The sequence below is a fragment of the Oreochromis niloticus genome, linkage group LG20 (genome assembly GCF_001858045.2).
Source record: "Oreochromis niloticus isolate F11D_XX linkage group LG20, O_niloticus_UMD_NMBU, whole genome shotgun sequence".
Classification (NCBI taxonomy): domain Eukaryota; kingdom Metazoa; phylum Chordata; class Actinopteri; order Cichliformes; family Cichlidae; genus Oreochromis; species Oreochromis niloticus.
The window spans coordinates 32,375,335-32,403,195 of NC_031984.2; the positions used below are offsets into that span (position 1 = coordinate 32,375,335).

Below are 27,861 nucleotides of genomic sequence, written 5' to 3' on the forward strand. Positions count from 1 at the left end.
TAAAATTTGTAATAAATCTCAGTGCTCCATGATAGACAGAATCCAGCGTACATGTGTAAGCATATTAATCATATCACCACAATCACCACAATCAAGCACAGACAATTTTTTCACCAGTTGCTAAATGTGAGACATTAATTGTAAATTGTGAGCACTTATGTTGAGCTAATAACTACTCCTCTCAGAGCCCTGGACTCTACTAATACATAAAACATTCAGTGATTCAGATTTCAGAGTTTGAGAAAATCATAAGTTTAGTTTTGTCAGATTTTATCGTTGACTGTTCTACAAGGGCTTTGGCAATCAGGAAACAGAGAAAGTTGTCTTTGTAACTGGAAAGCATCAAAAGCTATTTACAACTCATTCTTATTGTTGTATTTACACTGTTGGTGTTAATTATTTCCTTGTAAAATATTTGGTACTTACCAGCAAGTGATATCAACCTCGTCACGGCAGATATACTGGTTTGGTACAGGCAGAATAGTAGAGGTGCACAAGTGTAACTGAGAACAGTGAAACTTACTGCATGCTATTCATGTGATCTGATTCTGGGGCACTGCTATTGGACATGCTGGCTCATTGTCACTGCCACTCAGTTACATGAGTTACATGTTAACACTGTTAACAGGCACACATACTTTTTGCTGCAAACTTTTATAAACTAAATGATTTGAAAATTGTATCATGAAAATAGTAATTCTGATTAAATTCAAACTGATATATTGAATATAGTGATTTCCCCCATTCATGAGTTCTTATATTTTTGGGATATTTATCACATTAACATGTTTAAAATCATTAACCATATTTTTGTATTATTGCATAGATAATTATTTGAAGTTTGTTTATTTATTAGATTAGATATTAGAAATATAACATATAAAACATAGCTTTTAAATGATGATTTCGCTTATCACACCCTATGTGGGCCTAGCTCAGCCTTGCTGGAGAATCCCATTTGCGCCAGATCTCTGACCTCAGGTAATTGCTATTGCTGTCATTTATTGGTTAGGCACGTTCTGTTGTAAAACTTTGGGCTGAAAGTTTTTTGACTGCTGTGTGTTAGTGTTTTCAAAGCAGACACTACTTCTCATTTTCTATAACCTAAAATAATTGTTTTTGGTCTTAATATTTCCACTGAAAATGAAACAGACTGCAGAGTCTATAAAATCAACTGAGATTAGGGCTGGGCGATATGGCCTAAAATCCATATCACGGTATAATTTGAAGCATGTGTGGTAACGATATATATCGCGTAGGGGTGCAACAGTACTCGTATCGATATTGAACCGTTCGATACAGTGCTTTTGGTTCGGTACCAAACTTTACCCGCGTCATTTAGACAGCCGTCAGCACATGATTCTCCTTATGGGGACCTGATATGTTTAATATGCTGCTGAGAATATACCCCAGAAGAAGGGTATAGTATAGCTTTTATTTTGGAAAGAGCCATTTCTCTGTAATAAACTCTGTTTTCCAAAGATGAGTGATTTCTCGATCAGATAGATTTATTTTTTTAATTATTTTGTTGTTTCAGCAACATTAAATTTAAAAACTGTACTTTTGAGTTAAAATATATATTTATAATATTAATAATTGACAAATTAAAAAGGCATGAACATTTTTTTTGTATCGAAAAAATATCGAACCATGACACCAAAGTATCGAACCGAACCGAACTGTGAATTTTGTGTATCGTTGCACCCTTAATATCGAGATATATTCTTTTCTTCTGTATAACGTATTTTACACACTATAAGGCGCACTTAAAATCCTTTAATTTTCTCAAAAATCGACAGTGTGCCTTATGTATGAATTCTGGTTATGTTTACTGACCTCGCACCGATTTTATGTGGTACACGGCGCTCAAAAATCTGTCAAAAATGTTTTCGTACGACTTTGGCAAGCTTGGAAGCTGCACCGCTTGATGGATTGTCGGAGCATTACGGCTGCCGTAGTCAGGAGCCTTGCGGAGTAATCTGGGCCCTAAACTCCAGATTTAGGACCCTTTTATCGATTATTCCACTCGATAAAAGTTAACGTGAGGGTTTCTGGTGGTTAGGGACAAATGCAATTGCATGGCAGGATCCTGTAAACGGACCAAACTTCAGTCAGGAGAACAACTGAGATAATCCACCCACAATACGAGGTTAGTCATTAATATACTGCAACAAAATGGGAATAGAGCAGTCTTTAGGGAATTCAGCATAAATGAATCAATGGTAGGGAAGTTGAGGAAGCGCAGTTTTTGGCTTTCCCCATATTCCAAAAGTGCTTCATCTCTTTGCTATTACTGTCGCCTGGCATAATTTGCAGATGATAGCTGTGTCCCAAAACGTCGGCTGCATCCTCCGGAGGCCGCATTTGAAGGCCGATTACGTCACAGCCAGGCGACGAAGGCTGTCCCAATTCGTCGACTCCTTCAAATGCGTCCTTCATTTCCCCGAATTTGAAGGATGGGTCGGGTGTGTCCTTCGTGGCCCACCATATCCCAGAATTCATAGCGCGGCCCAGCCAATTTCAGTTTCCAACAATGGCGGCCGCTACTAAGTTTTAAAATTACTCTTATTAATCTTTCTAGGTCACAAAATAAACTTTTAACACGTTTTCAGGCAAGAAAGTAGCTGTGTAAATTTCAAATATCTGCTTGGTTTATCAAGACATCGCATATTTGCAAAAGTGCGCCGACGTTTTTGGAGACGTATGTTACCCACCCGCTCGATAGCTAGCCGGGGGGTTCAATGGTCACTCGAGCCGGCGAGAGCAGTGGACTCCCGGCTTCATTGTTTTCAGACCCCGCTGTCTTTCGCTGCTCAGGTAGCGAAAGACGAGTGATATATAAGTCACTCGGGTAACTTAAAAATTTAATTGTTTGGCTTTGTTCGGTGTTTTATTTGTTCCGGAGCAAATTGGTTTGGCTGAGATCAAAGTTATTAGATTATTAGATTAAATAAAACTTTATTAATCCATTCCCGGGTTCCTCCGGGATTTTCACACAGCTGAATAAACGTCAAACAGAAAACTGATTAAACAGAAGTGTGAGACAGTTGAGAATTTATGGCAGTGTCCTGTTATATTTTAGATAGCAAGGAGCAGACGGCTGAGTTTATTAAACTCCACCGACACAGCGGTGACGCAAATCTGAAGGCTAGACCGTCCCATTTCACAGCCTCCCACTTCCGGCCTTCTCGGTCTTCGAAGGACCCGGCCCACATAGACCGCAAAGACCGGGTCCTTCGAAGGATGCAGCCTACGTTTTGGGACACAGCAGATGTTGTTTGCAGCCGCTGCGATGCTTTTGACCAAAACAGGCGTAGCTTGATGACACCATCAACATGCGCTATCGCGGTAGAGCGGTACAGTCAAAATCTCTACCGTTGGCCAAATTTATATCGTTTCTACCGTATACCATTTATACCGCCCACCCCTAACTGAGATGTCCGCAATGAATGCATCTAAAATTAGTGTATATGTTAATAGCCCAGCAAACTCTTATCTTCTAGTCGGTAAGTGGTACAGTAGTTGCTCATTTTACAGTAGGCAGGGTAATCTAACTCTGTGGAATCTCACTGTCACTGTGGGGAATTAATGCAATGGGACAGCACTGACCTGATAATGCCCTTCTGCTTGGCTGCAACTTCAAAAGCAAAAACACCAATAGTAGCATCATTACTGTCTGCTCTCCTGTTCGCCTCCTTCTCTTCCTCGCCTTTTTAACTCCATAGTCAGGTTATGATTACAATTATTGAGAACAAATATACAACTAGTAAAAGTGCAGGTACACCAGCTCTACCTCTACCTAAACTGAAGGTGGAAGAATATTTGCATGATATGCAAATTATCCTCTATTGATTTCCATCCATATACGCATGGTTTGAATAAATTTAGGGGAAATTTAGAGGGAAGTAAGTCCATGCAGTACACCAGAACACAGAGTGCTGATCGTAATATTTCAGAGAAAATAGGAACCTGATGACATCCAGCAAAGCAGCAGTCGAGCTTTTATTCCAAGTCACAGTTATCATAAAAGAAGGATATGTATATTTATATACTACACAACCATTCTTAAACCTATACACATCCATTTTGCCCAGATCTCCGTCTTAGTGTTGTGACACTGTTGTGACAGTCACATTTGTAAATGAAGCATTTCCTTATTTGTGTTTTCACTGATTCTGATTGGTTCTCTGACAACTGACTTGTATAAATGCATTCTCCTTTAACAGCTTTACTTCCCATACCTGATAAAACCACCTCTATTTCACTTCAGCTATTTAATTACTGTAAGGGGAACACAGTAAGCAACATATTTATATTAGCTGTAACATAAATTTGATCCATTCATTAATGCCAACTGTGGCATGCTTGTTTGATGTAAAAAGCATCCGCCTGCAGACATAGACACACACAGTTATCATGCATGCGTCAACCTCCTGCCCCAGATCTCACAGTCATACTAGCATACGTGACCTTACTGCCTCCTGTTGGTGGTGAATCAACTGGAAGAAGTGACCTGGAGAGAAAGTCAATACTGGGTATAAAAGGCAACTAAGAAGCTGCCACCAAATCCTGTTTAAATGTCTGCACTGCTTTGGAGTTGGACTTTTGACCTTAGCTAAACCTTTCAAGAAACGATGGAGGGAACAGGAGGGAAAGTACCGCATTTGTACTGTGAACCACAAGAAAGGATGAAAAGAAAACTAAAGAAACAAACATGCCGCACATAAACCTAATTACCAACTCTTAGGCACTTATATGCCAGATAGAGAATGGAGATTAGAGAACTTTAATTATCCAATCACTTGGCAACCATGGGACCCCCAACAGAAAGACAGTCAGTCAACCACTAAAAACGACTTAGGAGGTTAAAGGAAAATAAAATAAAGAAACAGTAGAAGAACAGTGGTGCAATCAAAAACTCTGAAATGGTTTACCTGTAGGCCACATTTGAAATATGTATTTGGGGAAAATATCAATAAATCAGGCATTTTTCCAGGAATTTCTCTCTCACACCATTTCTCAGTACTAAACTACTGTTTACCACTGACTCATTATTTTCTGTTAAGAAATAATGTGGGTAGCATTATGAAGTTACCTGCTTCTCAATTCAAAGTTATAACATTTTCATGGGTTTTCTTTCTTTCTTTTCTTTTTTGTCTTTCTTAGTTCTGCTTAGTGTGGATCTAGCAATGAACTACTAACTGGTACATATGTTACATTCTACATACGCAGATGTGTACATGCTAGGCCCTATTAGGATGTATCAGTTAAAAACTGCAGTTTTGTGATACGATTATTGTTTTGGACAAATACATTCATATACTATGCTACTAATACTAATATCTATATTATAATTAGTTTTTTCAAAGAAACTAGAAAGCAAATACAGTGAAGGGGGTGTGATAAAAGTAAGACCACTGAGAGGCAAGAAGAGCCAGAAATAGACATGGTAATTAATCCTCTGAGGTCTAAACTATCATCTGTGATGACCCCAACCCAAGCTCTGAACACTTGCTCTGTCAATATGTGTGGAATACAAGCAAAAAGTGCTTAAATACATACGCAAAAAAATGTATGTGTTAGTTACAATAATTACTTTTCTTGCCTCATAATAGCCAACACTTTGGAGAACAAAAATAACAAAAGTTTGACATTTTATCACGGGGTTAGGATTAAGGTCCTGATCTGGCCCCATCTGTTTCTGTGAACTGGGTCGGACAATCTTGTTAAATTAAGCTGCATTAGTTCTGCAACACGCTCATCAGGACAGAGGCTGAACTCCCTGTGAAACCACTGTGGTGTTATTAAGCAAAATGCCATGTTCCACATTTGGTACACTCTGTGACTTGACATTGTACATAATTCAAACTGCACTATAAAACAGCTGTGTTAACAGATTAAATAACTAACATGAGGCATCAGTGAACAGCTTGTTTCTGTTGTGCTAAGGTAGGGCTGTGCGATATGAACAAAATCTCATATCCCGATATTAAGACATCTATCGTCCGATAACGATATAAATCACAAAAATGTAACGTTTTCTGTAAATTCTCTGAATGTCGGGCAGCTCGACTTGCGTGAAGTGTTTCCAGCTGGGCGTGGCGTACCTGGAGTCAAGTGTTTTAACTGATGCATGAAACGATACATTTTTAGACATAGGTTGTAAGGGCCGCCGTTTTCTTTGTGAGTATTTATTACACGGCGTGCTGCGGGGAAAAGCCTGTTCTAACGTTTGAGTCTAAGGTTTATTTTTTAGCACCTGACGGCTCTTTTTTGCTTCTCATCCGTAAATACTCTGCATCTTTCACGTGATTCAGTTTATTTTGAAAAGTCTCAACAGGATCTTGAGCTTTATTGTGAAAGGTTTATGTGGAAAATAAACAAGCGGACACGAGGTGGTTTTACCGTCGTTGTTGCTAACGACAACGCATAAAAACAAGCGCTTGTCCGTCTGTAGTGTGGTTATATTAAATATAAGAGAAAGAGAGAACTTTAGGAAATTAATATAGCCACTACAGTGACCATCAAAATAATGAAAAAATATTGCCGTAAACAGTTTATTTTGCGACACCATGAAACAAACGATAGCATAAAATGAAACGATAGACGTTTTTATATCGTCATCCGATATATATCGTTATATCGAACAGTCCTATGCTAAGGTGTAAAAAACAGACGTGCAGAGAAGGTGCAAGCTTTGATAAGAAGTGCTTATAGGTCTGTTGTGGTTTGGCAGAAACTAAGTCAGCAAAGCCTAGACACACAGGAACACTATGACTTCTGATAAGATCTGAACTAGAATGCAATGTTTTAAAATGTGCACAACAGTGTCCACAAGAAAATAATGAGTACTGTGATACAAATCTCCAAACTCAACTAAAAATGCTCCCTGAAGTGTGCAGTGTTATGATCAACTATCAAAGTGAAACTGAAAGGAGGAACATCTTAAAGCATGTGCCAAGGATTATTAACTTGACAACAAGTGATCTAATACTGGAACTGTGTATAAAAGCACATTCATACTTTCCTACACACAGTGCCAGTGACTTCATAACACTCTTTCTGTCAGCTGGATATTAACCAGGCAATATGCAGAAAAAGGATTCCACATCACAGATATGCTGTCCTGTAATGAAGAGAAAAACCTTCATGTTGCAGCATTAAGACACTTATAGTAAAAGCCTTGATATTTTAGGGAATATGCTTTCCTAAATATTCTTAACCATTATATTATGTGACCTAGTATGCTCATTTTCAGCTCCATGTTTTAATTCTAAGACTCTACTGGATACCCAGAAACACATGATTCAGTTCATTGTACTCCTTATTTATAGTATACTGGGCCAATAAGGAGAGACTTAGTAAGCTTACTTTAGTTTAGTCTTTATATCAAGTGTCTGTCTCAGCAAACTCTAACTTACTACATAGTAATATATCATTACCAACAACCAAAGTTCATTTTAGCTGTGATTTCTGGTTGCGGGAGCATTGTGTTTTGGCATTATTTTTTTACCTCAGGGTCTTGACACTTTGCACAGGAAGAATAAATTCTATAAAGTTTCATGAATTTTTACAAAAGCATGTCAGGACAGGAGTTCAAGACCTTAGTGAAAATACAGTGACCTAGAACACGTCCTAACCCAGTTGAGAATCTGTGGTGTACCCTAAGGAGAGCTGTTCAATCAAAACAGAAATATTGATGAACTGAAAACCATTTTTTGAAGCAATGATCCAAATTTCAACCTTGTCACTTCGGAAGTCTTATAAAGAGCTAAAGAAGATGTGTGATGGAGGCTGCTGCAAGTTACTAAATTAAATGCTATACTTTTTGGCAATTGCACTGTGAGCAACTACTCAAAAACATTTAATAAAAACTGAAAAATTGGACTATTTCTGTCTCATTATGTTTAAAAAGAATGTGAATCTGTTATGTGAAACGCTAAATCATAACTCCTCAATGAAGAAATCCTATAAATACCAAAAGAGATTTCTCTTCTTTCTTTTCTTGAAGCTGTGCCCTGTATCAGTGGTGGTCCTTGAAAAGTCTAATCAATGTTTTACAAGAATCTCAGCAGATCGGGTTTTAATTCTTTTCCAACAACTAAATGTGAAGTTACTCAAGAAATTGTCTACAAAACCTTTCCAAGATTTGGAAAGTTAGACAAGCAAACACTAGTTTTCAAGACATCTTTAACATATATCATTGGCTTTCTCAGTGGATGGACCTTTTGTCATCTTGATGACAAGCAGGTAGCACTTTAATTATCACAAGGTCAAGAGGGAATTTCTCACATTAAAACTTTGACAGTTCTACTAAGTTATTGCTGTTAGCTCTTATTTATCTGCTGATTCCTAGAATCACCACATTATCAAGTCAAAATTAAAAGAAATGACTCTGGTGACTGTACTAGGAACATGACAGATAATGTGCTACACACTTCTTGAGACAGTGTGTCAGTAACAGTCTATTGACCAACCAGACTGACAGCTTCCAATAAGGTCTATGTGGTTAATTGTGGGGATCATTTAGGGGATCATTTAAAGGTCACAACCTACCTGAGAATCGCTGCTGATCATATCAATCCCTTCCTGGCCAACACTAACAGATGCATGGATAAATGGCTTTAAATGAAATGAAAAGTCCAACTGAGATGGTAACTTAAACTTATGGAAATTCTATGCTGTGATTGCCTAAGTAAGCCTTGAATATATATTCTCCCTACGGACCTTTGCATGTCTGCATCACACTAGCTCGTGAAACGCACTCTTTCCGCGTGTACCGCATGTGTGTGTGTGTGTGTGTGTGTGTGTGTGCGTGTGTGTGTGAGTGTGCGTGCGTGTGCGTTCGGATGTCTGGCTAAAGCAGATCTTGTAGCCTCACAGGAAACAAAGCGTGGGCTGCGAATACACAGAACTATAAATGGCAGTTCACACTGTCTACACATGCTTCTAAGAAAGGCACCCAAGGCAAACAAACCCACCGGAAGATCCTTGTCTTGCAATAATCAGCCAATTCGGCGCATTTTTCATTAAATGAAAGACACGTGGGAGCGACAGTATATGTGAGGGGAATGATTTTTCATGTGTGACAATACAAAAATGTATCTGCATGAATGAATTGCTGATTTCTTTTGAATTATTGGCTCTGTGGACATTGAAAGCGCATCTATATATTACAGTAGGCTATGCTACAGTGCGGAATTCAGTGACAGAGCATGTTAAGGATTCATGAGACCAAATGCGACTGATTAAAAAGCCATTTGTTCATTTTAGTCTATAGATTGCTCAAAAAAACCCCAAAACAGACAATGTGTGAAATACTCGCGTACTGCTATATGAACATGTTGTAGATTGCAAACTAAATGCATTTCTGGCCATCATTTTACCTTCGGACATGTGGTTACAGGGATATCACTGCTACTGATGCTGAGCGGCAGTCCCCGCCATAGAGTCGACACCGGTGTATGAAAATGAGCACGCTTACCTTGTAAAGCAGCGCTTATTAGTCCACTTCTTCCCATATAATCTTCTGTCTACAGTCTCGTGTGGAGAAAAACTAGCTGCAGATGTGGTGCACTATCTGCAATGCTGCTGCTTAGCGCTCCTCTTTTATGGAGGCAGCGGGATTTAATCGCGGTGTGGTCACTTTTAGTATGGAGGATGATTAGTGCCGCCATAAGAAATACAATCAAATTAATTAATTAATAAATGAGCAAAAAAAAAAAGAATATATTACGAGTATGCATGCGTGTTTATTCATTTCTTGTCTTCTTCCTTTTAGTATTAAATGTGCTAGTCTGAATAAAATATTCTACAGCTGTAAATGTGTCTGCCAATACCAGCGACTGTAAGTGGTGGAAGAAGCACACTTGGATACAGCAATGATCTTCTACTGGTTTTTATATTTACAGTGCTCATCAGACAAACAAGGCAAATCATTAAAGTTTTGTGTGGGTGACAAAGCCATAATCGTTACAGTCTCACAGGAGTTTGTGTCTCGCTTTCTTCCATTTACACAAATTAATGTTAATTGCATTTAAAGGGAAACAAAGTCAACAATTCAGACAACTAATGAGTGACTGTGGTGGGGCGTGGTCTGCGGTGCAGGGAGGGCGGACGTACCTGCACGGCATCCTTAATCATGCCCGCCGAGTTAAAACCACGGGGACTCAGGGGTTGGTGTGTGTTGTGGTGTGATGTGATTTGAATAAAATGGCTCTAAATGATGATCTGTGGTCTCGCCGTGCTTTATTCACACCACACTGGTGCCGAAACCCAGGAGGGGGCACAGCGGGTCCTTACCGGAGCCAGGGAAGGGAGGAGCTGGCCCAGAGGGAGCAGCAGGCGCAGGTGCATCGCCAGCAGGAAGAGCTGCGGGACCAGACCGAGCGCCACCTGGAAAGGATTGGGGAGCTGGCGGCGCTGCTCTGGGCCTGGGCACCACCCCCACAGGTGTGTCCCGAAGGCAGTGGAGAGGTGGAGGAGCCGCGTGAGGCACTTCAGCAGCCCGAGGTGGCAGACGAGGCGCGCAGGGATCTGCGCCTGCTGGAGGAGGGGGAACAGCCGGGTGAAGGGCTGCTCCTGCCGGGAGCAGTGGAGGAGCCGCTCCAACCGGGGGCGGCGGACGAGGCATGCGAGGGTCTGCGCCGGCCGGAGGAAGAGGAGCCGCGCTAGGGGCCGCTCGCGCCGGGAGCGGCGGCGGCGGTGGCGGTGGAGCCGCGCGAGGGGCTGCTTGAGCCGGGAGCAGGGGTGGTGGTGACGGAGGAGCCGCGCGAGGGGCTTCTCGAGCCGGGAGCGGCGGCGGCGGTGGCGGTGGTGACAGAGGAGCCATGCGATGGGCTGCTCCAGCCGGGAACGGCGGCGGTGATGGAGGAGCTGCACGAGGAGACAGAGGTCCCCGTGCCAGGGGAACCTGCTTGATTGGAGATGGCCATCGAGGCGTACGCCATGCTTGAGATCGGCATGCTCGCCAGACCGGCCTCACCGCCACCAGAGGCCAGTGCACGCCGGACATCTGCCCAGCCGCCTGTGGGGCGTGGTCTGCGGTGCCGTGCAGGGAGGGCGGACGCATCTGCACGGCATCCTTAATCACGCCCGCCGAGATAAAAACACGGGGATTCAGGGGTTGGTGTGTGTTGTGCTGTGATGTGATGTGATTTGAATAAAATGGCTCTAAATGATGATCTGTGGTCCCGCCGTGCCTTATTCACACCACAGTGACATTCATTTTACCAGTGACAGGAAAGCCCATTGTTAAAATCCCACACAGTGTAAAGAACAACTGAATCATGTGTCAGAGTATTAGAGGAAAACATTCCCCTCCAGTATCAGAGGATGGTTGCTGAGTCATCTTTTTTTGTTGAAGTTTGCAGATGTATTTGTTTATTTTTTTTTTGTCAGCTTAAATGAACACTTCGTATTGCAGTAACAAACAAATGTGTGCTCTTTTAACTTTTTGGATACACATATACTATGTGAAATATGAAACATATGTGCTGCATATACATGTAGCGCTTTTAAATGTTATATTGGGATAAAAAGCAAGGAAAAGTAAACTTTTTTTTCTATACACATATGAAAGTAAATCACACTTTGATTTCTAATAAAGTAGTTTGTTCTAAACATGTGTAAAAGTGAAAGTAAAAGTGAATCAAAATGAAAGTTTAAAAGAGGAGCTGACTCACTGGTGTACATTTGGGTTTCCTAGGATATCTGGGAATTCACCAACGCCCTGTCTCATCTTACTGCAGTCACTCTTTGTGTGTAATGACATTTTATTTTGCACTGGGTCTTGTTAAACCACTGCAGTTCATCAACTGTTTGAAACACGCTCCCTTTAAGGCCCTTCATATGGAGTTAAATGTGTTACAAACGCATAGAAACAAATAGAATTCTTTACATTGAACATAACAGCTTTACATTTTTGTCAGTGTTAGCAGTTTTTGCTAGATTAAAAAAATAAATAAACAAATCACTAAATTTAACCCTGAGTTTGGAGTTACAGTTGGTGGATAGTATATATTATGGAAATCCTTTTAATACATGTATACATACACATATTTTTGATTCAAATGATAGATGATACTATTTCCAATATTTGCTTTTTCTTTCTGCTTGTGTTTGGCACTTATCACCTCCCATACGTGAGTACTTTTTCTACAGAGAATTCTCTTGTCCAATGGTGTTCAAGGCTTGTGGTGCTATCAATTCTTGACCAATCTTGTGCTGAGTAGTCAGGCTGAACCAGCAGTCTTCAGACAACCTACCAAAACGAGTGATGAATGGTCTGCGGGTTTACCATGACCTTAAAAAAGTTCATCATGTTTCAACTGAGTCCAATTTGTGTAACACATATTTGACTCAGTTGCAACTCAGTTGCCCTAAAGTGTAAGTGAAAATCTACTTCAATGCTTGAAGTAGATTTTCCTGTGTGTAAGGGTTTCGGTCGTATACTTTACGAGGATACTTTATGAGGGGTTTTTCTCCATGCTGAGAAAAACTCCTCAATAGTGTTCAAAAAGTATGGTGGAAGAAACACATTGATAAAATGTTGCTCATTGTGAAACCAATGGGATTTTCTTGGACAATGGTGAAAGCTCACATTGTCCCAAATGATATGGGATGCTCTGCCTACTCGCGATCTCTCTACTCAATCTCTCTCTTTTCATTTGGGTCAGTAAATCCATTGTTCTTTTTTTAGTTAGTTTATAGTTTAATTTGTGTCAGAAATCAATTGCACAACACAAAAATCAGTATTTTATATTTGAAAAATGACTGGAACTGTCATGGTGGGGTACGCCGTTGAATTAGTGGGATAGACCCAAAAGCAGAACACAGGAGCAGACTGAACTTTAAACTAAGGGTGAGCCTTTATTAGGACTGAGAACAAGAATGGAGAAATAAAGCAAGGTGAACATGAATGAGTAAACTAAAACTAAAACCTAGACTGAAAAAACTAACTGTGATAACTGCGACGATTCTGACTAACGTGACATGAACATAATCCTGACCAGGTACATGCTCATGACCTGAGCAGAATCATGAAAATCCATAAACCTGATGTGACGTGGAGGGAATATACACAGACGACCAGACAACGACAGGATGAAAACAGACAGACTAAATACACACAGGAGGTGATCAGGGGAAGTGGAAACAGATGAGGAAACAGCTGGCACAAATGAACATCATAACACACAGGGGAAGGAAAACAAAACACATGGAACATGGAAACAAGACTTTCAAAATAAACAGTGAACATGATGAGACAGACATGACAACTAAAACAGAAGACAAGAACAGACTCACAGAAGGGGACATAGAACCTAAACTAGAATAAAACTCAACTAATTCCTAATAATGGCAACACAAAAACCAAGCATTTAATCAATATAATATAAGAACTCCAAAAGACACACGATGAACTCAAAATTCAGGGTCACAGACCCAGCCCCTGACAGGAACGGTGGAAAAAATTCAAATAGGTGTGACTGTAAAGACATTTAGACCATTTGGGGAACCATTGGGAACTGTAGCTGGTTAGTGTGAATTGTTGAAAAAGCAAAGTAAGCTCTAATAGTTTGGAGTCAAATGAGCATAAAAACAATAAATTAAAAAAGCATACTATTTAGGATGTCCCTGTTTTATTTTAACTAGAAAAACGAAAAAGGAGAAAAAATAGAGCAGCACTCCTGCAGCTCTCTAATTATGGGCAATTACATAAATACTGACTCCTTTATGTTCATTTAAGCCTTGTACAAACCTGTTCAAATAAAGTGTTTTTAAATTAGCATTACAGTTTTTCTTGATTGCTTTGAACTGCTTAAAGAAACTGGAATCCACTTAGTTTTCTTTATCAGAGCAAAAGACACATCTTGGAAATGTATTAACCCTTTCTCACTGGATTGACACATTTCCCCACCTTTTTGCAAAACAGTTAACACACACTTATTTCTAACTATTAGAAATTACCTAGATGAGTATGAAATCAATGAGCACCTGTTTGACACTCCTTCACACAAATCTTCACTTAGCAATCAGTCTGCAGGCCTTTAAAAGTGCCACGTTGTTGTTGTTCTTTACCAGCATCAAAAGTGGTAATTTCTCATATTGTAATAGGTTTTATTTTGGTTTACATGTATATTGTGCAATACAGTGGTATGCAAAGGTTTGGGCACCCCTGATAATTTTCATGGTTTTTCTTTATAAATCATTGGTTGTTTGGATCAGCAATTTCATTTAAATATATCATATAGCAGATGAACACAATGATATGCTGTGGACTGATGAAACTAAAATTGAGTTATTTGGACATAGGGGAGGCAGTATGGATGGCGGAAACAGAACATAGCAGTCCAAGAGAAAGACTTGCTACCCACAGTAGAATTTGGTGGCGGTTTCATCAAGCTGTGGGGCTGTGTGGCCAGTGCAGGTACTGGCAATCTTGTTAAAGTTGAGGGTTGCATGGTTTCCAGTCAATATCAGCAGATTCTTGAGAACAATATTCAAGGATCAGTCACAAAGTTGAAGTTGCGCTGGGGCTGGATTTTTCAACAAGACAACGACACTAAACACTGCTCAACATCTACTTAGGCATCCATGCAGAGGAACAAGTACAATGTTCTGGAATGGCCATCTCAGTCCTCAGACCTGAATAGTATTGAAAATCTATGGTGTGACTTAAAGCGGGCTCTCCATGCTCAGACACCATCAAACCTGACTGAACTGGAGATGTTTCGTAAAGTGATCGTATAGTAGGGGAGACCGGGGATAGTTGTAACATTTTTGACATTTCTGTCTGTAAATTGGAGCTCTTTTAAGGTAGTGGTTTGAAAATGTAATGCAAAGTATTTACATGTCTCTGCTATTAAATAGTGCAGCTATTTTCTCTGCAGCACAATTACCCATTGCATGGTATGGTCTCAAACACAAAGAGTGAAATGTTACAATTAACCCCATAGTCTGGGTTAGTTGTAACATATCCTGGGGTGAAATGTAACACAATGAAATAAGGGTACTGACAAAACATTAACATGTAATCTTTTTTATTCAACACATGAATGCACATAGAGCCATTTATGTAGCTCTGTGTGTGACAGAATGCAGAAATCTAGCTTTTGAACATATTCCAACCCCCCAAAAAAGACAAATGATGGAATTTTCTGCAACTGAATATTTCATTAATTTTGGTTGGTCTTCCTTGAGTTTGGCCTCATTGGCTCAGTGGGCATTATAACCTACAACTCTTGCACCAACTTTTGAACATAACAATGAAGCTGAAAAAATGTAGTTGTGCACCAGCATCGCAATTCCATTACTTTTTATCATGGCTTACCTTGGTGTGGTTTGCAAAGTGCTTCAGAAAGATGAGGAAATCTGTTTCTTGCACCCATCCTGATTTATTTCCACTACCAATACTTCCTACTGGTCCATCTCTGACACAGTGGTCTGCATAATGTATGTGTGGGAACACAAACAGTGGAGGAATTGTGTTGCCAATGGCATTAACCGCATATACAAAGGCGACCAGTGAAACTCTCTCTGCTGATGTCGTTGCCCCAACTTGTTTAATATAAGTTAAAGTAATAGTGTGGTAAGTTGTAACATATGCATTATTGTTACAACTAACCCAGACTGTTGCTGTTACAACTGACCCAGACTCCTATAGCCATGAACTAGCTAAGATTACAGCCAACGGCTAAAACATTAGCACTAAAGACCTACACAGAATATATCCCCATAGACATACAAATAAACTCATCAAACTTAAATTATGTTAACTGCAAAGCAGATAATGCTATTAGAAATTGAAATAAAGTAGAAAAACTTACTTTTTGGCATACAAATTACTTTTTTTCGTGTTAAATTGTCTGTGTTTGACAAAATGTGCTGATTTTTCAGATGTGATAGCAGAACTGAATTGGGCATGCACAGGATGAATCACATCATTTTAAACTTAGCCCTGATTGGAGAAATTGGAAGTGTTACAACTGACCCACGTTACAACTATCCCCGGTCTCCCCTAATGATCCAAAACACCTTCAACCAGAATCCAGACTCTCATTGGAAGCTATAGGAAGGGTTTAGAGCCTATTATTTCTGCAAAAGGAGGATCTCCTAAATATTGATGTAATTTTTCTGTTGGGGTGCCCAAATTTATGCACCTCCCTAATTTAGTTTAAGTAACTATTGCACGTTTTCTGTAAATCCTATAAACTTTATTTCACTTCTCAAATATCATTGTGTTTGTCTGCTATATGGTATATTTAAATGAAATTTAACAACCAATGATTTATAAAGAAAAACCATGAAAATTATCAGGGGTGCCCAAACTTTTGCATACAACTGTATACTGCATCGTGTTACTCACCTGTTGCAAATTAACCTACTTAGCTGCAAACTATTCCTCCAGCTTTTTTTCCCTACAGTTTTTCCTGAATTGCTAAAACACATTTCCTAAAATCTCATCTCTGTGTGTCAAAACACTAAACACAAACTGTAAAATTCAAGCTACACTCACATAACCTTTAACTTGTCTTGCAAAACCAAACATTTGACCCCAAACTTTACTCAAAATCAACCACTACTGTCAAAAGCCACACAAAACCAGCCAATGTGTAAACACAACTTAGCAACGATTACACACTACAGAAATAAATACAAAACACTGTGGGATAGCTGGAAAATAATATTTATCTATTCATTCATTTATTCTTGTACTCACATTTTAACAAAAAAAGAACTGCAGCAAAAAAGTTATATATACATTAAAAAAAATCATATATTTTTACAACATATTCAGGTAATTTATTCTGCCTCAGCATCATGCCTTTGTGCTGGGTCAGGCCACAGGACTTCATCCACATCACATGCTATGGTCTCCCTTGCCAGGCAATGAGGAAAGAATCATTTAGCATGCCGAATCCAGCCCTGGCAAGATTCCACTTCTATCTTACAACATGCTCCATTCAATGCTTGAAGTAGATTTTCCTGTGTGTAAGGGTTTCGGTTGTATACTTTACATCTCCATGCTGAGAAAAACTCCTCAATAGGGTTCAAAAAGTATGGTGGAAGAAACACATTGATAAAATGTTGCTCATTGTGAAACCAATTGCATATTCTTGGACCACAGTGAAAGCTCACATTGTCCCAAATGATATGGGATGCTCTGCCTGCTCGCGATCTCACTACTCAATCTCTCTACTAGTTACATTTCCACCACGCTGGCCAGGCAGTTCAATAACAGCATTGTGACCATTTCTTCTTCTTTTTGCTAGATTCAAGATGTATGTTGTCTTCTATAATCCACTGCTGTATTTCATGCAGTTGAGTTGCATTATTGAGTTGCTCATAGGGGGTCAAATGATTGTTGGGTTTTTCTCTGTATTTATTATTGTGCTATCTACTGTACAATATAAAGCGCCTTGAGGCGACTTTTGTTGTGATTTGGCGCTATATAAATAAAATTGAATTGAATTGAATTGAATTGAATTATTCTAACGGATCATATCCACCATAAGTGTCTCCTGGTGTTGTGAGCACACGCGTGTTCTTCCACCCTCATGTGGCCGTCTTTCAATTCCAAGCAAAACACCATTTACAGTTTTTCCCAATTGTTTACACACAATTACTTGTACTTCAGACACAATGACTACAACATGTAACTGATGCACTAACCTCCTGAAGCAATTCTTCTAAACTACAAGCACAATTCCTGCTTTACACTCAAATAGCAGTTTTAAAACGCTTTTTTCAAAACACTACATACAATTCTCTGCATTTGGCACAATTTTATGAAGAAAATCTCTTGTTTGCACAATAAACACACTGTCATTCAAAATTATAAACTCAGTTGCCCTACTTTGCATACTAACTCATCACATTGGTAAAGTAAGTAAGTCCCATACAATCCTACAATTGTTGCATACTCAACACTGTATAAATTACAGTACTGTACAGTAATCATACTCTGATCATGTTTCACAATAGTGACCACTCCAAGTCTGTATTACGTATCATGTGTGTTTCAGAGTCTGTAACTGGTTCACAGTCCACCTCAATAGGATTGGGGAATGGAGAATATGGAGGGAGATAAACAACTAAAAAGTGTGTTTTTTCTGCCTGGAGATGGAAAGTGTATGACCGAAATCCACACGCATGTATACCCCTTCTCCAGGCTATGCATGTGGAGATATAGCAGTTGATACTATTCATGGCTGGATTCGCCATGCTAGGCGATATTTGCCCTGCTGATCAGCCAGGGAAAACATTGCTTGTGATGTGGATGAGGTGCTGTGGCCAGATGGAAACAGAAGAGAGGATGCAACATCACCGTTTTTTTCTTCTGTTGTTTGTATATGTAGACCATGTTATGTGCAACTTTGTGTTGGTTGGGATGAAGACTGTGTACATTGTTTTTGTGGGAAAAATACAGTGAAATATATTTGGTACCATGTATTTGTGTGTTTTGCATAGAAACATTCTGAAAACTTTTACAATGCACTTATGTAGGCCTATGTACTGTTTGTAGTAAGTGTAACACTGAACAAAAAAGGTTTACATTACAGTTTTTTCTGATTGCTTAAGCACATTTTTTGTAACTATTGGCTATTTTTGCAAAACTCTACACACAAATAAGAAAACCTGTCACCCAATTATCAAAACATTGTAGTTCTCTTGCAAAAGCGAACACAGCTAGATTAACTCTTCACACCTTCGTAAAAATGGTGTTTTCGTATCAAACAGTACACACAAGCCATCATCTACTAAGCACACAATGCGCCAACTGCACACTGATGGTATGAATACAAAACACATCTGGCCTTTGCTTTCTCTGTGTACAGATGTCAATTTGAGGTCACATTTTTGTCATAGTGTCATGTAAACATACAAGGATCCAAACTTCAAGTATTGGTGTTTATTCACACTCATCAAAACCAAGACAAAGTCAGAACACAAAATAGGAATTTCACAAAAAAAAGGGGAAAAAAAGACTATCAGCCTACATCATGTCGTCTTTCTGGGTCCGGCCACAAAATTTCGTCCACATCGCATGCGATATCCTCCAGTCCAAGGCACCGGGGAAAATATCTCCTTGAATGCCGTATCCAGGCCTGGCATGATGCCTGGTCAATATCTCCACATGCCTCCTCCATTGCCTGTAAAAGGGCTACCTGTTGATGAGGATGACGGTCGTACACTTTCCAGCGCCAGGCAGAGAAGAACTCCTCGATGGGATTTAAGAATGGAGAGTATGGAGGGAGGTTGAGTGCCAAGAAGGATGGGTGGTCTGTAAACCAGTTGCGGACCAAAGCAGCCCTATGGAAACCAACATTGTCCCATATGATGACATATCGGGTCTGCTCTGGTCTCTGAACAGTGAGCATGTCATGCAAGGTGTCCAGGAATGCAATAATGTGTGCAGTGTTGTATGGGCCTATGGTTGCATGATGGTGAACAACACCATTTTGGCTTATAGCTGCACACATGGTTATGTTACCACCACGTTGTCCTGGGACATTGATGATGGCACGGTGTCCAATAATGTTCCTGCCACGTCTCCTGGTTTTACTGAGGTTAAAACCGGCCTCATCCACAAAAAGTAGCTCATGTCCCATTGCATCTGCTTCTAGTTCCATCACTCTCTGAACAAGACACAACAAATGCAACACATCAGGCCCATGCACAGCACTACAGTATGCACTTCCAAATTCAGAACCAATGACACTAGCTTACCTGCACATAGTCATATCGCAGTTGTTTTTCACGTTCTGTGTTTCTCTCGAAAGGAACTCTGTAAATTTGCTTCATTCTTATTCTGTGGTGCGCAAGTACACGACTTAGTGCAGAAATGCTTGCACTGTGTATATTTTGAAAGATGGTGTCATTATCAATTATGCGCTGCTGTATTTCACGCAGTCTTATTGCATTATTGGCAATCACCATGTTCACTATATGGGTCTCTTGCTCTGGAGTGAACATTCTGCCTCTGCCCCCAACATCTGGACGTCTAGCAATTCTGTAAAGTAAAAATTTCAGTATTTTTGCATGTATGGTACTGTTGTGTTTCTCATTAGAGTATGGCAGTGCTACAAAGTACTTACCGATTCTCATTTCGAAATGTCCTTATGATGCCTGCTACAGTGTAGCGGCTCAGTTTAGGCTGAACCCGTTGGCCAGCTTCCCTCAGGGTCATCCCATGGTTGATGACATGGTCCACTTTTGTAGCTCTGATGTCATCAGTTATTCTGTTTCTTACTCTTCTTACCCTTCCCCTTTCCCCTCCTCGTCCTCTTCTTGCTCCTCCACGTCCTCTTCCTCCAACTTCTTCACCTCCACGTCCTCTTCCTCCAACTTCTTCACCTCCACGTCCTCTCCCTCGGCCTCCTCTGATTCTCACTCTTCTCACTCTTGCTGCTCCTTCCATTGTACTCCACATAGACAGCTTACCTGTGGCCTGTTTATAGTGCTTAGGCTGATTGCAAAGTGGACTAATTATCTAAAACAGTTTTCACATGTGAAAGTGTGCCAGACAGTTGGCAAAATAGTGTTAATGATAGCCATACATGTGTATAATTTTGCTAGGAGTGTGTTGGAAATTTGGTAATTGAGTGTAAGCAGTGAGTTGTGTTTACAGTTCTGCAAAAAGAGTGTTGTGCAGTGAATTGTAACTACAGGTTTGCAAAGTGTGTGTTACAAAATGGCAAACTGAGTGCAAAGCAGTGTTTGTGCTTTTAGTTTTGCAAACTCAGTCAGTGGTTTTGCTATAAGTATTAATAGTTTTAGAAATTGTGCTATAAGAATCACAGTTAGGGTTTAAGCATTCAGAAAAAACTGTAAGTCATTATGATGACTGGAGAAGAAGTGGTCATAGTGTTTTACATTAAGCAAATCAGTGTTTAACTGGTTCTTATAAATGTCTATTCATGTGATGGTTTGTGTGTGTCATTTGAAAACAAAACACAATTTTGACAAGAAATTACGTTATTTTGAATGTAGAGTTTCATTTTGCAGGAGAATTGAAAGGTTTTGCCCATTGTGTGTGTGTGTTTTTGGATTTGTGTGTAGGGTTCTGACAATATGAGAGATGCTTTCAGGAAATGCGTGTAAACAATTGGGAAAAACTGTAGTTATAAGTATACTTGTATACATAGCACATGTATACATCATACTATTTCATTTACAGAACTAAAATCAGTTTGTTGTGTACAGAGAATCTTTGAGCTTGACTCAATGGTTAGGCCTCATGAATACATCTTTGTGGATGAAGCTGTATTGAATCTAGCAAAAAGCAGAAGAAGAGTTTGCAACATGTGTTTTCAATTTTGAGTGTGTAGTGTGTTAATGATGGAAACAGTGTGTTAGTTGTGTTTAACGTCCGTGGCCTGTGTGCACCATTCTGGGTACAAGTGCACCACACTCCTAAATGTGTTTTGTGTTTGAGAATGTGTTTAGAGTTTTGGCAAATGGGCGATTCAGATTTGCAAATGGTGTCCTGACCAGATAAATAGTGTTTAAGATTTTGGCACCTGTGGGATTGATTTGATGAAAGAGTTTTCATAGTTGACAGTTTAATTTTACAATTGGATTTAGTGTTTTAGCAATTCAGAAAAACTGTAATACCTCCTTTTCTTTTTTGAGACTTTTTGCTGCCATCTAATTTAAACTAAGCTAATATTCTTCCTGAAGTAGTAAAATGTTTTAACATTTGATATATTATAATAAAATATGATAATAACAAATAAAATATTAATATCTAATATGGGTTTATAAGCGTTACAAATGACAGCATTCTCTTTTGTCTGACCTTAGGTAGTCTTATCAATTGCCTTTGTTTTAAAAACCCATACAAAATAACACTCCCTTTTTCACAGTAACTATGTGATGGAATACAGTTTTTTTCTGAATGCTTACAGTTTTTTCTGAATGCTTAAACCCTAACTGTGATTCTTATAGCACAATTTCTAAAACTATTTAAACTTATAGCAAAACCACTGACTGAGTTTGCAAAACTAAAAGCACAAACACTGCTTTGCACTCAGTTTGCCATTTTGTAACACACACTTTGCAAACCTGTAGTTACAATTCACTGCACAGCACTCTTTTTGCAGAACTGTGAACACAACTCACTGCTTTACACTCAATTTCCAAATGATCAACGCACTCCTAGCAAAACTATACATATTTATGCCCATTATTTACACTATTTTGCCAACTGTCTGGCACACTGTCACATGTGAAAACTGTTTTAGAGAATTAGTTCACTTTGCAATCAGCCTAAGCACTATAATACAGGTAAGCTGTCCGTGTGGAGTACAATGGAAGGAGCAGGAAGAGTGAGAAGAGTGAGAATTAGAGGAGGCAGAGGAGGCCAACGGGTTCAGCCTAACTCGAGTCGCTACACTGTAGCAAGCATCATAAGGACATTTTGAAATGAGAATCGGTTAGTACAGTCACTTTGCACTAAGATTTCTAGCACTGCCATATGCTAATGAGAAACACAACAATACCATAGATGTAAAAATACTGAAATTGTTACTTTACAGAATTGCTAGACGACCAGATGCTGGGAGCAGAGGAAGCATGTTCACTCCAGACCAAGAAACCCACATAGTCAACATGGCGATTGCAAATAATCCTATACTTGGAAATAAACACTTGTGTTTGTTTTGATGTGTGTGAATAAACACTAGTACTTGAAGTTTGGATCCCTCTATGCTTACGGATCTATGACAAAAGTATGACCTCAATCTGACAGAGCCTACCTTGTGCACAGAGAAAGCAAAAGCCAGATGTGTTTTTATCCATACCATCAGTGTGTAGTTGGTGCATTGTGTGCTTATTAATGTGATGGCTTGTGTTAACTGTTGGATACAAAAATACCATTTTTACAAAGGTGTGGAGAGTTAAGCAAGGGTTATTTGCTTTTACAAGAAAACGACAATGTTTTGCTGATTGGGTGAAGGGTTTTCTTATTTGTGTGTAGAGTTTTGCAAAAATAGCCAATAGTTACAAAAAATGTGCTCAAGCCATCAGAAAAAACTGTAATAACGATATTTCAATGACTCACCCCTGAATGAGTCATAAATGGGGAGTAGCCTTTGCATTTTTAAAGATGACACATAGCGTTATTGTCACTTACTGTAAAATCAGTCAGATTCTCAAAAACATGTGCGTCATAGTACCAGCTTTCTGGCTTGTTTTGGTTTGTCTGATGAAGTGAAACTTCTCTGCGGACATTCTTTCTGATAGTGTATTACAGATGTGGTGTGAACACCCACTAAGTGTCCACAGTGTATTATGGCTGCTTTGAAAGAAATTAAATTTGATAGACCAGCCTTATTTTGAAAAGCCTGACTGAAAAGGCCAGAGAAGTACAGAAGATAAATAAAGAATGTTGGGATGAAAAAGCAGAGGTATAATATATATTTACACCCACCCATCCAAATCATTCAATTCAGGTATTCTGATCACTTCCATGGCCACAGGTATATAAAATCAAGTTCCATTGCACATTATCATTATCAGTGATGTAACACACACGACCTTGGGACTCCAGCAGTGGAGGCATCTTCTCTAGAAAGATGAAACACACTTTTCTGTCTGGAAAACTGATGCATGAGTCTGGGTTCAGCAGTTGCTAGGAGAATTGTTCTTGTCTGACTGCATTGTGAATCTATACATTCTCATTTGTTTGTCATTATCAGGGTCGCAGGAAGGCTGGAGCCCGGGTGAGAGACGTTGTACACCCTGGAGAGGTCATCTGCATGCAGTACTGCATTGACTGACTCTTTATGACCACTAGAGTGCGATGTTCTCCAGCATTTGGCATCTAACCGTACCTCTGTTATGTCAGGATGGTGTACAGAAGTCAGCATTTGGCTTCACTTCGAAGGGCTGTTTCTCAAATATACATAACAAAATGAACTTTTGAAAATTTATTTAATGATTAAAAAAAGAAAGAAAAAAAAACCCCCTTCTCTATACATTTTTTTTTGGTTATTTAGTCTGTTAACTTGTTTCTACTACATTTATTTATTCCCTTTGTAAATTGTTTTTGTAAAACTTGTTCTTGACATTCTTATTTTACAGTAATATCTTAATGATTTTTGGATTTATGCCAACAATTCATTCACACTTTATGAAGATGCCATTCATTTTCATATTTGCAAAAATGTTGTTTGGTGGCTTTTGTTGTGCTTGTTTGTAGTGTCCCATGTAGACCATTCCATGGTTCACATATACCCAAGTGACCAATGAAAACCTGAATGAAAACCAGTGAGAATTCACTGATTGGAAACAGTTTTTTCCCATTATCCACCTCATCTTCAGCCATTTCTTTGTGATTCTGCTCAGTTGTCTGGGCTTTTTTAGTACTGCTACTGCTCTTCTCTGAGCCCTTGGTATTTCTCGAGCTTCTCATATTCCTTCTTCCTGCTGTCACTACGGCCGTCTTCTTCTGTTTGTCTATCACCACTATGTCCAGTTGGTTAGCCACCACCATTTTGTCCGTCTGTATCTGGAAGTCCCACAGGATCTTAGCTCGGTCATTCTCCACCACCCTAGGGGGCGTCTCCCATTTTAACCTCGGGACTTCCAGCTGGTATTCAGCACAGATGTTTCTGTATACTATTTCTTTTTCTGTATACTGTATACTATATATGCATACTGTATACTATATATATATATGTATATATCAATACTGAATTATAGCAACATCCGGAGGAAGGAACATGAGAAGCTGGAGAAGTATCAAGGGCTCAGAGAAGATGTGGAGGGTGTAAGTGTAATTAAATTCAGATCAAAAGCTCACCTTGTGCATTATGGAGTGTCATTGCCATGTGAATGCAAGTATGCAGCTATGCAGAATGTCCAGAGTAAGTTACTTCATTTGTCCAGTAAGAAACTGCTGCCTGGTTAACCATGATTAATACCCACTGAACAGTTATCTGCGGTTTGGGCTGTGAGGCGCCAGATCTACTGTTGTGAACCAGCACGGTATCTTCATTAATCAAAGCTGGAGCTGCTGTCTAGTTAGCATTCATCATGAATTGTCTGATGATATTCAGATGATTCAGTGTGGAGGAGTGTGTGTGTTTGTGGTTGTGTGGGTAGGTGGTTGGGTGTGGCGAATGTGTATACTGAGCTGGCCTGGACAGAGAGAGGGGGGGTGAAGGCTGAGAAATCAATGCATGCGGGGAAAGGCTGTTCTCAGCAGTAAGGTGTCCGGAGCTCGGTAATCGAGTCTTTCTCTGCAGAATTAATGAGAGGGCTTTTCATGGCCATAGAGATCTGTTGACTTCCATCCCAACAGTGGCCTAACAACGGAGGAGATGGTGATGTAGTGCCAGGGACTTAGACGACATTATAAAGGCCAGACAAAAGATACAGAGTAGCAGGAGGCTGCTCAAACACAAAAAAGGGACTTAAAAAAAGCCCCTCTAGCAAAAGAACGTGCCAAACACTCAGCCACATAACACAGATATAGAGCAACAACAACAACTGGCCAATAGAAATGCGCATAAGAGGCACCATGCTATTACTATATAGTAACAAGACAAAAGCATTTCTTTGGCTATATGTTTGGGATCGTTTTAGATTTCATTTTGATTCTTTCTTTTTTTTTACACTTAGTTTTTTTGCTTGTTTGGTTTTTTTTTGCTATAGCATATGCTCTTGGTGTTCAGTGGGATATATAAACTTCTTCAAGGTTTGCTGTCTCTGCACAAATTTGGTTTGCAGAGACACTCAAACTAGGCCTTCCCTTCTTTGTACTGTTGTTTGACTCCAGTGGGGACTGATTTACAAGCTGAACTTCATGTTGTATTCTTTTAGATCTCAAACTAACTAGTTACACCAAGTTCATCAGTAAAGTGGACACCTGATTTTCCAGACTTCCCTATAGCTGAACTTTTCTGAATACACGAAAGGAACTTCTACACTGTCTTTTCTTTTCAGACTTGGAAGCCAATCTTATGTATGTAGTTTTTATTTTGTGATCAATTCAGTTTGTTGATTCAATTTCTCTGTTGTCATGGGGTGTCATAGGGTGAGAGGCAGGGTACACCCTGGACCAATCACTGGCAAATTTAGAATTGCCTGTTATTCTAACTGTATTCATATGTTTCGAGGGGAAGCTGGAGTGCACCGAGGGAGCCTGTGCAGACAGAGGGAATACATGCAAACTCCACCGGGAAAGAAATTTGAACCCAGGAGTTTTCTACTGTGAGCCATCGGTGCCTTTGAGCAAACAAAACAGATTTGATCCATTTGAGTATAGACACTGGATCTGTGGGTGTGTCCTGTGGTATCTGGCACCAGTATGTTGACTTTTGGGTCTTGTGGGATTTCATCTCATCTAGATCATCATTAGGCTGGTTAAAATTTTACAGCCACATGTCAGGTTCCTCAAGCTGTCATTGAGTATCCATTATGGTATGGTGGGGCACATTGTGCTACTTGTTTCCATGGAGAGGAATGCTTTGTCTGCACCTGTGCTTAGTTTGGCGATAACTGTTACAATAACTGGAATGTGAATGCATGCCAGTGTTGATAAGTGTGCAATTTCACTGTATCATCTTAAAAGGATGGTTATGTCGCCCTCAAGTGGTCCAAACAACACAGCATAAAAATACACATACACAATATTACTTTATTTGTGGTAATACTCATATTGGTGCTCAAGGGAAAAGAAAGTGTAGAGATTTTTTACTTTTTATATTTGTTTTTTTCAAGGTCAGGATATGAATACATTTTCCATCTTTCCAGTCAACAGCATACACAGACACACACACACACACACACACACACACACACACACACACACACACACTGTAATCAGTAATAATCAGTCATCACATCCTGGATTCAACACTGACTGCAGCTCTCTTTACAGCTTAGGCTTTATTGTAACAATTGGAAGTCCATTCAGGTTATTACGCTGTATAAAGAAGAGCAAGCTGGAGAAAACTTTACAATATTTCTTTATGAGGAGCAGGCACTCATGTGCATTACATGGCGTGGATAATGTGCCGTGTAAAAGTGAAGGATTACCTACAGTTGAGTGATGCAATGCTCCACAAATAATCCTGTTCAGTGTTGATGAATATCCCAGTCTCGATCAGTCCCGGCATCCATCTGCTTTATTGGGCAGCTGTTGGTACAGTAGACCACCGTAATAATATATACAGAATTAAAAGTAAAGAGCAATTTTTTTAGAGGCAAAGTAGTTGAAGTCATTTTTACAGGTTGACTTGTCCTCTTGGTCCTGATTGCATTCGATGTGTGGGCATCTTTCACTTTGATTAGCGGAGGTATCACAGGAAGTTCAGGTTCAGGTACTTCTCCATGTTGAGCACTAGAGGGCCCACTCATCTCTCTCTGCTGTGTTCTCCTCATCTTGAAACCACCAGTATGACATATTAGTTGTCCATCTGAAAATTGCCAACAATTTCTCCCTGTTCCTAGTAATTAAAAGCCTATTACTCAACCTGCAGTATGTATTTATGCAGGCTGTTTATATCTTTGCTATATTTCCTGACTGTTAACTAGGTATTATTGCTTTTACATTGATCTTGGTGACAGATAACAGCAATAGAACTGTAAATGCAGAAGGGAGCTGAAGACAATTAGCCGAGCTTGTTGTGCCTTAGCTGAGCTTGTTGTACAAAGCATGGGGATCCTTGCTTGAAAAAAAAGTGCTTTGTTTTATTGTTTAGTTTTATTCACCACCTTTCAAAATAAAAGTAGCAGAAATGAAAAAGAAGAACGAAAAAGCACAAAAGACCTATAAAACGAGAAGGGAAGTTCAAAGATAAAAATCATTTTTATTTGCTTGCTGGTATTACATATCTGTTTTTATTT

At 39.5% G+C, this 27,861-nt stretch overlaps 2 protein-coding genes across 5 annotated transcripts in view; both read right to left on the reverse strand.

Annotated features, from left to right (window-relative positions):
* The window catches only part of slco4a1 (solute carrier organic anion transporter family, member 4A1), a 32,904-nt gene extending 23,267 nt beyond the window's left edge, over window positions 1–9,637 (reverse strand). For 2 of the 4 annotated variants that reach the window (XM_005475536.4, XM_005475534.4), the window contains exon 1: window positions 9,485–9,637. The gene's annotated coding sequence lies outside the window, so the exon portion shown is untranslated. Of the gene's footprint in view, window positions 1–426; window positions 504–3,609; window positions 3,707–9,484 lie in introns of those variants that run through there. The other 2 variants (XM_019350155.2, XM_005475535.4) reach the window with 2 other exon arrangements.
* A 9,101-nt stretch (window positions 9,638–18,738) lies between these two features.
* Window positions 18,739–20,151, reverse strand: LOC109196106 (uncharacterized). Its single transcript, XM_019349336.2, has 3 exons — window positions 20,103–20,151; window positions 19,735–20,017; window positions 18,739–19,643 (listed from the first exon to the last, which is right to left on the reverse strand). The coding sequence occupies exons 2-3, from the start codon at window positions 19,978–19,980 to the stop codon at window positions 18,996–18,998; spliced, it is 894 nt and encodes a 297-aa protein (XP_019204881.1). The 5' UTR covers window positions 19,981–20,017; window positions 20,103–20,151; the 3' UTR covers window positions 18,739–18,995.
* Between the last annotated feature and the right edge of the window lie 7,710 nt (window positions 20,152–27,861).

What these genes read in the sequence shown, in the direction of transcription:
- LOC109196106 (XM_019349336.2), bottom strand. Translation starts at nt 19,980, where the DNA reads ATGTTCACTCCAGAGCAAGAGACCCATATAGTGAACATGGTGATTGCC. An exon ending in TGCGATATGACTATGTGCAG is followed by an intron (nt 19,644 to 19,734) that starts GTAAGCTAGTGT and finishes TGTCTTGTTCAG; the next exon opens with AGAGTGATGGAACTAGAAGC.